Below are 15,366 nucleotides of genomic sequence, written 5' to 3'. Positions count from 1 at the left end.
TTGTTCCGAACTGGATTTATAACCGTGTAACAAATTAAAGTTACAATTTTTTGATTAAAATTTATCTTTACAAAAATTCTTAAATTATTGCAGCTGAAAAAATATTAGCCTTTTTCAACAGTTCAACAACCGCCTAATTCAGAGTCTCACTATCCTATAAACGTCGAGTGTATGGCGACTACGCCTTACCCCAGGATTTTATTAATAGCTGAAGTCCATAGTCCAGCGAAGAAAACTGCTACGATTGACCGGTTGCTTAATTTACACTAGTTCTTGAGATTTTTTTTAAACTTCTTTTAAGAAATTTTTAAAGTTTGATGAGTTCTAAATTATGTTTTTTTTTTAAATGGAGAAATGCTAAATAATTAGGTCCAATTAAAATCCTTTCCAAAAGTCAAAATCTCAACTTGACATCATTTAAATTGGGATATGCAATCGGGAATTCTAGGAAGTACAGAACTTTAAAAAAAATGTATTTGTTCTGAAAAATGTGCAGAATTTTCAAACAATTTTGTGAGACTGTGTAATCCATTAATGGGCAACCGATGAGACAATGATCTGTCTGCATGCAAATTCTAGCATGGATGGCGATTCCTTCCCCCTCTCGACATGCACGAGGGCCTCCTATCCCCGGCATCATCAGCACCCATCTTGGGAGGCCGTTCGGGTCGAGGTTAGAGGAGGCAGGTTTTTTTTTTCTTTTAAAAATTTAGAATTTTGGGAAAAACCCCCAAAATGTTGCACTTTTTGGAGCGGGTACGGAAATTTGGTTGTATAAAAGCGGCCAGTGAGTCTTGAGAGAACAACAGAAAGTCTTAGTGCAAAATGAAGTTTTTAATGGTGAGTTTGGTATGGAAAACTATTTGGGAACGGTTCAAAGAATCAATTTACGTGTCGACGGATTAGTGAAAAGTTTCGTGTTGTGTTCGTGTTTTAAATGAAAAAGAACAAACAATTTTGTTTAAAAAAATACTAAGTCCTTTTGAAATATAATGTTTTGGCATACTCTTAAATTTTATTCAAATTTTTGAGTGAGTGTCAGTAACTGTTGCACCGATTAGTGATGCTAAAAAAGAAACATTTGTGATTTTTTTTAGTGATAATTCAAATAAAGTATGATCTATCAGTAAATCCATTCTAAGTGTGCACATTTTTGAATATTTTCATAGCACTTTGTATGGACAGTTTCGAAATTATGAAAGCAGTCAAACCACGTCAAACCAGCAGGATCCAAATCAAATGTGTTCCGATTTGGCTCAAATTTGGCCTGGAAGTCCCTTGGCCAAAAGAATTTTTCCCGTTTTTTTTTGTTTGGCGTTACAGTTTTTCGACGATGCAAAAAAAATGAGTAAAAAAAATTATAGCTCTAGGACAGCTGAGTCAACTTTAGCTAAGTTTTAGTAATAAACTGCTTTTTTGCGAAAATTGTCGAAAAACATAACTTTTTGTACCACCCTAATCACCAATATTTTTTTTAAATTATTTTGGCCAGGGAACTCTTAGCCAAAATTTGTGTCAAATCGGAGCACTTTTGATTTGGATCCTACTGGTTTGACGTGGAATTCGACATGCATTTGTATTGTATCTGTATATTTCAATTTCAATTCAATTCAGTTTATTTCTCTAATTTATCGACAAGTAGATAGCTTCTTTAGGGTCTGAACAGAGTTTTGGGGGTCCTTTCAGCTGTGTCTAAAACTTCTATCTTAATGGATACAATAAAACAATTATGCTGGGATTGACACGGACAGGAAAACAATTTGCAAAAAAAAACCTGTCACTATTGCTGGGATAGAAGGGGGATAGGTAGAGGAAAGGGATTCTTAAAAGCTACATATATCACAATTTTACGGCACCAAATTCGAGATCAGATCGTTCTCTGACATCGAGCAACTCGTCCAAAACCGTTGTAGCAGCTTGCTGGTCCAGATATCCAGCGGTTCCGTGTTAGCCGCCTCCTCGAGCTCGTCCGTCGGGAAGTTGAACGGCAAGTCCAGCATCATTTTCAGGATCTTGTTTTGGCGCGTCTGCAGCTTTTTCCTGCGAGTAGAAGCACAGCTGTGCCAGGCTGGAAATCCGTACGTGAGCGTAGGACGGAAGATGAGCTTGTAGAGCAGGAGTTTGTTGGCATTGCTCAACCTTGATCTTCGGCTCACCAGCGGGTACAGCATCCTCGTCAGCTTGTCACATTTCTGCAGCGTGGCGTCGATGTGCTTGTCGTACTTCAGCTTCGGGTCGAGCGCAAGGCCAAGGTACTTGACCTCGTCCGACCAGGGAACTTCATGGCCCAACGTGCTCACTTGCGACTGGGGAAGGAATCTTTCAGCACGCCGCCGGGTGAAGAAGATCGCCTGCGTCTTTGCTGGGTTAATCTTGATTCGCCACTTCCGCTGATAGTTTTCGAGCGAGTCTTGGGCCGCCTGCAGCTTCTCGATGATTACTTCCGCGCTTTTGTCAGCAGCAACGTATCCAGTGTCGTCAGCGAAAAGATAGTATTCGACCCCGTCCACCATGACGAGATCTGAGGTGAAAATGTTATACAGCGCCGGACTCAGGACAGCTCCTTGCGGGACGCCGAAAGGAATTTCATGACGGCGCGAGAGCGCACCATCGACGGCAACTTGGAAGCTGCGCTGCTTCAGGAATGAGTTGAGCAGCTTCAGAATGTACGCCGGGAACCCGGCCAGCTTCATCTTGTGCAGGATCGCGTCCTGCCACACCGAATCGTACGCCTTCTCCACGTCCAGAAGAACCATGCCAGCTGACTCGCCCCGCGCGAGCGAGTTCCTGACATTGCGCGTTAGTCTGACGAGCTGATGGTTTGTGGAGTGGCCCCGTTTGAAGCCGAACTGCTGCGGTGGAACGACATTTCGTTGCTCGACGAAGTTTCCGATCCGGGAAAGCACCACACGCTCGAGGATCTTGCTCATCACGGGAAGCAGGCTGATCGGACGGTAGTTGGTGGGATTCGTGATGTCCTTGCCCGGCTTTGGGATTGCAGTGACGATGGCGTGCTTCCAGCTGGACGGAAAGTACGAAATCCTGAGACATGCGTTCACGATCAACGTCAGCATCACCAGTCCCTTACGGGGGAGTCGCTTGAGCAGGGTGTTCCGGATTTTGTCCATGCCGGGCGCCTTCTTTGGCTTCAGCGACTTGATGATCCGTGCTATCTCCTTGGGGCGGATGACTGGCACTGATTCGAGCGGGAAGGTACTGTTGACAATCTGCTGCATGCTCACCTCGACAGCACTGGTCGTGGCCGGGTCACCGGGAGCAGGATTGCGATGCGCACGGACAAAATTCTCAGCGAGCAGGTTTGCCTTCTCGTCCGGGGATGCCTTCAGCGTGTCGCCTGCCTGGAGAGGCGGGCTGTACTTCACCTGGTTTCGGAGCGCTCTGCTGATCTTCCAGACATCCTTGGCGCCGTTTTCCAAGTTGCGGATGTTGTTGGAAAAATGCTGGTTTCTGGCGATCGAACACTCGAAGCGAATTCGGTTGTTCAATGAATCAACTATCGCGCCGAGAATTGGATCGCGTGTGCGATACCACTGGCGGCGGCGCGTATTCCTCAAGGTTACCAGCTGGCGCGCTATCTCAGGAAACTTGACATCTTCGTAGGTTCTCACCGGTACAACGGGAACGGCAGCGGTTTCGGCTTCCAAGAGCGTGTTTGTGAAGAAATCGACGCAGCGATCGATAGCTTCTGGACTGGCCAGGTTGGTAACGAGAGGGGAGGTCAAGTCGATTTTTTCGGTCACGATCCGCTGGAAGGTTTGCCAGTTCGCTCGGTTGTAGCATTTTGTTGTTGGCCGCGCGTCTCGGAACGGCACCATAACATCCACGTCGAAGCGCACCGGAAGGTGGTCAGAAGACAGGTCGTTAACCACGGACAACGACGACATGTTCACCAAGTTATTGGAGAGGACAATGTCGAGCGTCGACGGCCGGCGGCCGCTCGGGGGGTGGTATGTGAACGTTCTTGGAGCGTGGATGAAGAAGTCCGACGAGGCTGCTCGGGATACCAGGATGTTTCCAGCTTTGTTCGCCTTCAAACAGTTCCACTGCCGATGACGAGCGTTGAAGTCCCCTGCGACGAAAAATGGCAACGTTCTACGTACCAGCGTGTTAATGTCCCTCCGAAATGCGCTCCATGTGGTCCCACGGTGGATTCCAGGGAAGTACGCTGCGATAATGTGGATTGACTGCGATGGAAGACGAACTTCAAGACCGACAGTCTCGATGGCGCTCGTGTTTAGGTCCAGCACCGTGAAGTCGATGCCCTTCCTCAACGCGATGAGGACACCACCGCCTCGCACGTCGTCAGCACTTGTTCGATCAGCCCGGAAGATTCGGTAATCGGGATGGTTGAAAGAGTTCTTGGTTTTGAGCCAGGTCTCCGAAACGGTTGCGACATCGATTTGGTGCCGCGAGAGAAAGTCAAAAAATTCGATCTTTTTCAGCAGAACGGATCTGCTGTTCCAGTTAACTATTTTGAGTTGTTGGCTCAAACTACCCATTGTAGAGGTACTTGGCCATTAGCTCTGCAAGAGCGTCGAACTGCTGTTGTCTGGTACGGCAACCAACGAGGCGACTGAACATTTCTCGAGCAAGGCACAGAAACTCGGTCGCAGTAAAGAGCCCATCACCACCAGAGTCATTGCTAGGAGTGGTGGTTTCGTTGGTGGAAGCAACGTACGCGTAGCTTGGCCGTCCAGTCGGCGCGGGCTGGGAACGGGAGGAGGAGGCACCAGAACGGCCCGAGTTTTTCGTAGAAATTGCACTGGTACGACCCGACGCGAGGGTGTTCAAGGAGGGCGGTGGATGGGAGGGTCTTTTTTTCTTCTTTTCAAGTTCGTCGAGATAGGCTTTCCTCGAAGGGCAGCCCCGGAAATTGGCCGTGTGGCTTCCACCACAGTTCGCGCACTTAAGCTGAGACTTACTGTTATTGTTGTTGTTGAGCTCAGTCTTCCTCGGAAGACCGCAGACATCCGTTAGGTGCTTACCACCGCATTTCACGCACTTCGGGGGCAAGTTGCAGTTTGATGATCCATGGCCAAACTGCTGGCATCGATGACATTGGGCAGCGTCATTGGGGAGCTTCGAAAAGTGCCGCCAGTGCACCATCACATTAAAGAGCGCCTTCGTATTCCGCAAATCCTGGATCTTCATCGTCCCTCGCTTAAAGTATACCAGGTAAAGTGTATGCTCGCCTGCCCCCGATTTCTTCGAAGACAGCACCTTGATTTCCAGAGGCATTACGTTCAGCGACTCCAATTCCTCCTTCAGGTCCGATATGTTAACCGGCGGCAGTCCGGATAAAACAAATTTTGACGGAACATTTTCGGACGTGTCGTGCGTGTAGAATTGAACATCACTACTTTTCAGTAGTGATGTCGTTTTCGCAAACAGTTCTTTTGATTTTGTTATGAACTGGACCGAAGCTTTCGTAAACTTAAGCACGTAGTCGTCGTCCTGAGGGATGCCGTTGTTGTCCAAAAGGAAAACCACATCAGCCACCGATTTCCCCATAATGTAGATCGGCGGAATTCTGATGCGGGGTGTTTTCTTTTGTGGTTCCACTTGTGCACCGTCGCCGGTGTCGTCGTCGTCTAGTGCATCGAATCGATTGGTCGTCACGAACGGAGAGGTTGTTTTGTTCCTGGTCTGGTAGCCGCTACTACCGCTGCTGTTACCGCTGCCGCTGCTGCTGCCGTTGCCCGAGCTGCTGCCGCCGGGTTGGAAAGGTAACTTTTCAAGCGAGCGCGCTCGCCGGCCACTCTCAAACATCGATTGCCGCTGGCTCCGGGCCTTGGTGAACGAATCCAACACTCGTTGTGAGGTTAGGCGAGCGGTGTTCGCGGAATCACCTTTAAGTCGCACGTTGGGCTTCATCCCGTGCTTCCACCACTTATTCTGGTTCACCGTGGTTTCCGATTTCACCGACGGTATCGGAACACGGACTTGTACGCCGAAATCAGCGAAAAAATCGGAAAAATCGCGGAGCTAATAAGTGGCTTGTAAACAGCGATCCAACTAGGGATGGCCAATCTATCTGTATATTTTTTTTTCAATATGTTTTAGTGGACAAAAACTACGTTTACTGCATTTTAATTACCTTTGAATCAAATTATCGAAATTTGCTCATATTTTTTCCATTTTTTCCAATTTTTAAAGTTAAAAGTTAAAAATTGCCCGTTTAAAGCATTAAAAAACCTACAATTTTAATAAATTGTTAGAATTATTTCTCTCTTAGCCAACAATTAACAGTAGGACTTTTCCCCCCGCAGCTCTTGTCCACGTGTTTGGCGGCCGCGACCGCTCAGTACAACGTCGGGGGTGGCTTTGCCAACAGCATCGCCAACTCGTACGCCGGAGCGTCATCCGGCGCCAGCACGGGCTTTGGTCCGTCGCAAGTCACCATCGAAGAGTCGCGTCCGCTTTTCACCCACAACGTGAAGGTTGCTGGCGGGAGTCCGGACTTGGTGAGTATATTTTTTTTATAAAAACTTGAAAATTCAGTCAACTCAAGCAGATTTTTTAAACTGAGAATTTCATGTTGTTTTCTTTTGGCATTCCAGGATATTTTGAACAATGCACCAATATTTAAATCTGCATCCTATGCCAACGCTGGAGCTTCTGCAGGAGCCTCTGCAAGTAGTGGTGCAGGAGCAGGCGGTGCGGGAAGTCTCATGCGTATGCCGGGGCCGGTGCTTACGTTGGATCCAGAAGCAATGTAGACTTTTTCCAGTTGCCAGGGGTGAGTATATCGGTGTATTAGAAGTATAAGTATGTATTTATTTTAACCCCCGGTTTTACGGGCGAATTTTTCTTTTTTTTTCTTGTTAAATAAGATAATTTCATGAAGATCTGTACAGCAAAAACATGCAAAAGTTGATCCTCTAAGATCCTAATCCCGCCTATAGACAGGCTAGAATTCATCAAAAATCAATTACTAAACCATGCTTTAATCATGGATAGACAAACTCAGAAATTTTTAGGAAATTTTAAGTTTTATGATTTATTGATTATTTCTTGTGACTTTGCCAATGTTTTTTTAAAAGTACTTTTTGGGGTCAGCTTTGGCTGTGTTTTCCCCCAAAATTTGTTGCGATTTTAAAGCTAATGATTTGAGTTTATATCGAAAAATGTTAGAAAAAAAAAAACAAACAAAAACGAAAAAGTGAAATTATAAAAAAAAAAAACGAAGGATAAGGGGGGAAAGCAACCAAGGAAGTTGTTGTCTTCTTATTCCAAATTTGTCAGACTTACGGACCCAATCCTGCAAGAATCTGATTGTAAAAATAGTCAAACTTTGTTGTAAATAACTTTGAAGACAGTAATTTAGGGGATGAATAAAAAATCATATCGATAGTTCCCGTAGTTTTGAAAAAAAAAAAACTAAAATGTCTGTAACAGAAATCTTGGTGCAAAAGCTATGATTGATGTGAACCGTTAAAGGATGATCTAAAAAATATTTTAAAACACACAAAAAGTACAAAGAGTAAACGAGATAAATGCATTAAAAAACACAAAAGGCAAATGAAGAAAAACATAAAACAAGATAACGTCATGATTCGAAATCCGGACACTTAGTAGCATATCATAATTGTTATAGCTGGCAAAAAAACATGTAATAAGTTTGAAATGTAGAAATATCATCAGGACGTAGTATAAACAGTCAGTTTCAAGAAAATGCATACAAAATATGTCTTTTCTAACAATTTTTCATCAGAATTTTAAAATTTAAATGACTTGTTGTGCTTCGAATCCCGGACACTGATAAAAGCTGATTCGAAATCCGGACACTTTTGCTTCGAATTCCGGACACTCGATTTTACTTATGAATCGCACAAATTAGGACTGAAATGTTAGTGAATGGCATTCTTAAGGTCTCAAATAAGCTGTTAACATTAAAACAATCGATATTTTATATAAAAATTTGCTAGAATTAAAGGAAATCGAAACCAAAAATTTCTGCTTTGCCTTCCCAGTGCATCGAACGCCTATGAAATATTTCAAGTGAAATGTTTCGATTTTTTGGTAAACTTATAATTTTATTGTATTTAATTGTTTTGGCATTAACTACAGCGTTCAAACAAACTTTAAATGAAAATTGATGTTGGAATTCATCAAATAACACAGTTTTGACATTCATAATGCGAACTTATATCCAAATAATTGATAAAACAAGATGAAGTGTCCGGGTTTCGAAGCGTCCGGGAATTCGAATCATGACGTTAATTAATGTTTTCCGAAGTTACTCAAAACGACCCCCTAAACACAAAAAAAAATCAAAACTATCAAAAAAATAAATATTTTTTTGGCCTGTACAAATTTTAAAATTGTTAAAATTTTCTCAGGAGATTCCGAGGCTCAAACAATTATACACGTACCTATTTATTTAATTTAATCTTTAGGGTGGTTCAAGTTAGGTATTTTTGTGTCACCCGCTGATCCATTTTGAATGATCATGTAAAATGGCTCTTTGGGCTATTACAGGTAATGTGATTTTATGAATTTTAAAATTATAGTTTAGCTAACATTTTTGGTTTAAGTTAATATGAGACGAATGATTTATCCATACTTTGATCATGAAAATACGAAACAGATATTTTATTGAAAACTGATTGAAAACAGTAAATTTAAGCAAACGTTCAAATTTTACTAATGTGGAAAACTAAAAGACAGCAAAATCATAGCAGCAATTCTCTACGAAATCATTCTTTTTTTAAATTTAAATTTTTGTATATTTTTATCTGGCTGAAACTTTTTTGGTGCTTCGGTATGCCCAAAGAAGCCATTTTGCATCATTAGTTTGTCCATATAATTTTCCATACACATTTGGCAGCTGTCCATACAAAAATCTGTATCTTTTGAAGGATTTTTTTGATCGATTTGGTGTCATTGGCAAAGTTGTAGGTATGGATAAGAACTACACTGAAAAAATATGATACACGGCAAAAAAAAAATTGGTGATTTTAAATTTCACTTTTTGTCAATAAAACTTGATTTGCAAAAAAAATCAAATTATTCGCTCTACAGCATTTGGTGTCCGAAGGATTGATTGTTGAGGCAATTGCAAACCTCTTTTTACACCTAAGCTTCCAAAATAAACACTATTTTTAATTTTTTTGATATGTTTTAGGGGACATAAAATGCCAACTTTTCAGAAATTTCGATGCAAAATCAAATTTTCAATCAAAAAGTACTTTAGTGAAATTTTGATAAAGTGCACCGTTTTCAAGTTAAAGCCATTATTACGTAACTTTTTTTTTAAATAGTATGTAACAGTTTTTATTTTTTTAAATTAGTGCACATGTTTGTCCACTCTTGAAAAAAATATTTTTGAAAAGCTGAGAAAATTCTCTAATTTTGTTGATACGACTCTTAGTTGGTGAGATATTGCCATGCAAAGGTTTAAAAACAGGAAAATTGATGTTTGCAAAGTCTCACCCCGCTTTAAACCTTTGCATGGCAATATCTCAGCAATTAAGGGTCGTATCTACAAAGTTCAAAAAAGCAAAATATTGAAAATTTTCTCAGTTTTTCAAAAATATTTTTTTTTTAAAGTGGGCAAACATGTGCACTAATTTTAAAAAATGAAAAATTGCTAATATTTTCAAAAAAGTTACCTAAAAATGGCTTTAACTTGAAAACGGTGCACTTTATCAAAATTTCACTAAAGTACTTTTTGATTGCAAATTTGATTTTACATTGAAAAATGAAGTTGAAAATTTTTTGCGACCAATATTTCGATTTTTTTTTTTAAATCAGTATTGATTAAAAAAATCATAACTCGGTCAAAGATTTTTTGCACAACCTGGAAATTTCTGAAAAGTTGGCATTTGATGTCCGCTAAAACATATAAAAAATAATTAAAAACAGTGTTTTTTGCAAATCAAGTTTTAGTGACAAAAAGTGAAATTAAAAATCACCAAATTTTTTTTACCATGTATCATATTTATTCAGTGTAGTCCATATCCATACCTACGCCAGTGCCAAGCCCGAGGTCTACTTCATCAAGTACAACGGAGCCAACGCTGGTGCCAAGGCCGGGTAAGATCAAGCTAAACCTACAAGTGACCCGAAACCTAACCTCAATCTTCCCGCCGCCAACAGAGCTTCTGCTGATGCTTCCGCCGGAGCTTTCGGAGGAGCTAACGCTGGATCGTTCGCCGATGCCGGAGCTTCCGCCGGAACCTACACCGACTCTGCATCGTTCGCCGGTTCGTCCGCCTTCGGAGCCGCCGCCGGCGGCACCTCGTTCGACGCCACGCCCACCTTCCTGTCCGGAGCATCTGCCGGAGCGTCTGCGTCGGCCGATTCGTTCACCGGAGTGCGCACCGGAGCCGTTGATGCCGTGTCGGCTGACGACGCTGGCTACACCGCTGGATACACCGCCGGAGCTGCCGCCGCTGGAGCCGCTTCCGCTTCCGGAGCGGAAGGTGCCTTTGACGGATTTGGCTCGGAGGGTTCGTTCGGAACCACCCTGTCCGGATTCGGAAGCTCCACCGTCAACTCGGTCGACTACTAAGGCAACCAAAAACCCAAAACACAAAAAAGGCCAAACGATTCTCGGCTCAACGGACTACGAAAGGTGACGACGACGCAGCTCTTCTTCAAGGACGAATAGAGTAGGTTTATTTTTCTTTAGGAAACACAACTAAGCTAAAGTTAGAGAGAGAGAGAGAAACAAAAATCATGTTCCAAATATATGTACGACGACTGCCATTTTTTATTGAACGAAACAAAAATGCGTGTGTAAAAAAAAAGCGAGAAGCCAACTTTGTACCATAACTGTAAGGAGTTTGTGAGATAGATGAGAATACTGTGAAATTGAGAATAATATACGTTTAAAATTTAGTTCTAACGGTGTTTTTTACTGATTTAAGTTTAAGTCTAGTGGAAACTTTTTTCAAAAAATCCGTAAACAACTGTTGAACTTCCTGAAATATTTCATTCTCTCCTTTTTTTAAATTAAGACTTTATTTTACATACAGGAGAAGCATGAGTAATTTCGGAGCTGAACGACCTAGTCCAATTACTAAACATTAATATCATGACACTTTGGCTCAATTCTGAGGAAATATAAAGATTCAGCGGGCAAAGTTACATATCGTCGCCGTCGTGCTAACTTGTCGTACGTGCATTTTGAGCCAAATTGAGTTAAGAACGCCATTTTGTGCAGCTCACAATGCCTCATCTTTTGACCTTCACAGATCCCCAAAATTCGATTTCAATCCTGAGATATTCAATGAAAACCAAAAAAGCTCCGAAAATTTTTGTCACTCTACATATAAAAAAAGTTTCAATCCTGTCGTGCTTTCTTGTCACTCCCTGAAAATTGATTTAAGTGCGACAAAGGGCAAAGGGATTTCAGGTCAGAATGCGTTTGACGCACGTACAAGTTAGACTACCGTAAACATTTGTAATTATAACTCGGGACTCCAGCAACCAACTTCAACCAAACTTCGGGACAATGCACAGAATAGTCAGCCAAACAAAACGTGTTTATTATTATTTACATTGCGTGCTTTCGTTTTGGTTTATTCAAGGTCAAACATTAAAACGCGTTTTTCTCGGAACGTCAAAATGGCGGGTGCGACATGATAGCACGACGACGTCGATATAAAAATATATATTTGGATAATTTTCGAACTTCGTTAGGGTGGTATAATACACTTTTCCCTTTAAAATGAGACAAATATAAGGGTCATTCCTTTCCAAGTGACCACGCGTGCGACATCGAGCTTAACCAAATCTGCTCATATTTAGCTTGGGGGTTATTTTTGCCTCAAAAACTAAGAATCCCAATTTTGGTGACAGTTGAACCACCCCGCGCCCATGGCTTTCCCTCTTATTCTTTAATTTTTGAAAAAACTCCTTTTTAAAATGCATTCTTCTAATTTTACTTTCAGCGTTGCCAGTTAAAAAGAATAGCGCTTGAAGTCTTAAAATTTAAAATACGGGAAAACTGAGAATTGCATTCGATTGCTGAGGGTTTGTTACATTTAATTCAAAAATTCAGGTTAAATTTAATAATTCTTGAGAAATCATGTTTTTAAGTTCTGTATTGCTTAGCAAATGATTTGCTTATACGTGCATTTTCTACAATATGTTAGAACACAGTAGTGTGTGCGTGTGTGTGCGGTCCAATCCAATACCCGCTAACCGGTAGCGAAATTATGGGAAAGTATAATTTGTATCAGACTGTGTACATGCCGAATGCTGATACAGCTTATCTCAGTCCCGGGTATTAGGTGGTGATAGCCCTCGCGCTGCTTCCAACGACCCATTTCAGAATGACAGAGCTCCTTGCGGTCCAATTCCGAGGTCGCTGGGCATTGTTCGGCCCCGCCTAAACATAGAAGCAAGCTTCTGAAGGAAACTCGATCTATATTTAGACTTCCAATCCCCTCAGGCAAATCAGGGATCAGCGCGTATTTAATAATATGAGAAGAAGAGATAACATGTTTAAACACTACGGATCAATTCACTGCAAGAGTGTAAACCTTCTGATGGCCGACTGCTTAGCGTCCCAGACCACCACCAATTCAAAGGTGTGAGTTCGAATCCCACCTGATTCATTTTAGTTTTTATTCATATTCAAATTCCTGATTCCAAATTTCAAAGGTACCGACCGGGATTTGATCCCTGAACCTTCTGCTTGGGATACAGAAGCCGTAACCATTAAGCCACGGAGCCGGTTTACAATATGTTAGAACACAGTAGGCCTTGAAATTCAAAGAAATATTTTTTTATATCTTGTAACGAAAATAAGTAAATGTCCCAAACGTCAAAAAATAAAAATACAAACAAAGACAGTTAAAAGATGACAAATCTGATACTTTTTACCAATCTGTAATTTGTTTTACACAGAAAAAAATGTGTAATTTTGGAAGGTTGAATATTACCTTTTTTATGATGTAATTTTACCTCAATTTAGACTGAAAAAGTGACATTACAACAGAAAAGTGGTAAAATTACCAATTTTCAGAAGTAAAATTACACATTTTTTCTGACATAAAAAATGTGCTCCTTCCTAGATGTAATATTACCATGATTTTTTTTCTGTGTACTTTGAAGCTTTTTTAAAAAGAAACACATTGATATTAAAACTGTATTTTTTTGGGCATAAATTCAATTTGGGACATTCACGTTTTATTTCCGTTTCGAAATTAAAAAATAATCTTGAAATTTCCAGGCCTACTGTGCTCTAATGCAATATATTGTAGAACATTGATTGATTAGTAAAACATAGACAAGAGCAACACAAAACTTTCCAACTTAACGTGATATCTCAAGAATTTTCAAATTTAACCTGAGGTTTTCATTGAATTTAATGTAAAAAAAACTCTCAGCAATCGAATGCAACTGTCAGTTTTCCCGTAAGTGCTCGTATTAAAAATGAATTTTGATACTTCAAGCACAAAATTCTCACACTTGTCAAAAAATCTTTAAACTTGCTTACCCAAAAGTTGAATTTAAAGTTTTCTCTTAGGGAAATGCATTTTAAAAATGAGGTACAAGCTTTATAATTTTGTTTGGGAGAATCAACTTTTTTGTTATTGAATTAGGCTGGTACAAATTTTATTTAAAGTTTTTGTCTCCCCCCTTTCAAAGTTGGCCCGAAAAATCAGGAGGCAAAAACATATTTTTAAAAAAAAATCTTCAATATTTCAATGAAAATTTAAGTGCAATCAGTTGAAATCAAATTAAAATGCATTCCCCAGCGATTAGAATCGTTTTTAAAAATATAATTTAAAAATCTCTTGAATTTTTTAAAATTTTCGATGTTTATTATCGCAAAAAGTTTTTTTTGCTAATATTTTTGTTTTCGTCAAATTTTATTTTTTTGAAAACTAATGATTACAAAACAACTGAACTAGTGTAAAATGCATTTAAAAAACACTTTTCCATGCTAATGTTGAAACTATTGGCCCCCCTCTCGACCCCGGCAAGAGCCGGGGACAAAAACTTTGAAAAATATTTGCATCAGCCTTATCGTTTTTCTGCCAGCAGTAAAATTGAGAAAATTAGTTTATACAGTGTAACCGTTGGTCACAATCCTTAACGAATTCATGCTTCGCTTCAGTATTTTTATTACACATTCACCACACTTGACAGTTGGGAAGGGGTGAAGCGTGCCGCTGTAATTGAAGCCGATGTCCATCTATTTCCCGATGGGGCAGCATGGCAGCGCCCATGCGACAGAGCGGGAAAATGGATGGGGAAATCCTGGCGCGTTCACCCGGATTGGTCGGCCTAGGCAGTGTAAGTCGCGTCGCGCTCTGCCTACGTCTAATCGTCGTAGGACCACCCCCGTCGTCTGGCGCCTCCCCGCGCCATAACCGTAAAGGACGACAACCCTCAGGCCGCTGGCCTTCATCGTCAAGGAGGGATCCCTCTCGGCACGCTCGAATCGGTGGACTCCGGAGCGTGCCGATTCGTCAAGGAGGGAAGACGCCTGCCCGAACGAAGCCAGCAACGCCCGCTGGTCGTCCAGAACAACCTCCTGCAAAGGAGACCGGAGAAGAACCGCTGCACCGGAGACGAATACCGGATCAAGCAGCCCGCCGCAGACGCAACCGTCAGCCAGCGATCGACCCCCCCCCCCCCCCCCCCCAGTGGGACCGACGCCGCAGAGTGGAGCTGGAGCTCCTCTGCCGGCCCGTAACATCGCCGGAGCGCGATCATCGGCTGAGCTTGTAACGAGACTTTTATGTAAAATTGTCTGGAGAATCGACCCTCGTGTTCGGTTTTTGAAAATTTTGACGTTTAGAGCACTTTTAAAAAAACAGTTTCAGTAAATGATTTTTGTATTTTTTTAGGTGAGTTGCTCCATCCTGCATTTTTCGTGAGTCTTTTTGTAACATTTTAGGCTATTTTCACAAAAATTTTGAACGAAAAAAAATCGTGGGCTCACCTTCAAATTTGACTTTTAAAATAAAAAATCAAAAAATCTCATAAAAGTGGCGTGTTTTTTTCATTCAGTGTATTTTTTTCGGAAAGCCCGTCAAATTTCCTACAAGTTTGTCTTTGACCACTTTTTGATACGATGCAACGGCTTCGAGATACAGCAATATTTAAATTACGAAATACAAAAATATTTAAAACACTTACACCCTTCTCAAATGTCATTATCGAGTGAACTGGCTCCATGTACACAAAAATGGCTTAAAGATGCCTACAAAATTTCATTGAAATCGGAGAGGGTCGAGAAAAAAGTACCAAAAAAATTTCTTTTTTGGGCTGCAATTGCTTCAAAGCTAATTGTAGAGTGGAACAAGACGAACAAATTGCTTTAAAAAGTTACAAAAACATTATGACGTATTAGAGTAATCGACGAAATACAAAGCGTAA

The 15,366-nt window shown here is 41.2% G+C and overlaps 2 protein-coding genes across 4 annotated transcripts in view; one reads left to right on the top strand and one right to left on the bottom strand.

Moving 5' to 3' along the window:
• Positions 1 to 15,366, bottom strand: part of LOC120432411 (protein gone early) — a 205,885-nt gene that overhangs the window by 51,744 nt on the left and 138,775 nt on the right. The window lies entirely within an intron of this gene.
• LOC128092478 (uncharacterized) lies at positions 822 to 9,410 on the top strand. Its single transcript, XM_052706361.1, has 3 exons — positions 822 to 840; positions 6,291 to 6,485; positions 6,582 to 9,410. Exons 1-3 carry the CDS (start codon positions 826 to 828, stop codon positions 6,738 to 6,740), a joined length of 369 nt encoding a protein of 122 aa, XP_052562321.1. The 5' UTR covers positions 822 to 825; the 3' UTR covers positions 6,741 to 9,410.

This window comes from Culex pipiens, chromosome 1 (assembly GCF_016801865.2).
Source record: "Culex pipiens pallens isolate TS chromosome 1, TS_CPP_V2, whole genome shotgun sequence".
NCBI lineage: Eukaryota > Metazoa > Arthropoda > Insecta > Diptera > Culicidae > Culex > Culex pipiens.
Note: the sequence above shows the minus strand (reverse complement) of the source record. Positions and strands in the feature narration are given on the sequence as shown.

Coding starts and splice junctions, on each gene's coding strand:
- LOC128092478 (XM_052706361.1), top strand. Junction 6,486..6,581: donor CTGGCGGGAGTCCGGACTTG/GTGAGTATATTT, acceptor TTGGCATTCCAG/GATATTTTGAACAATGCACC.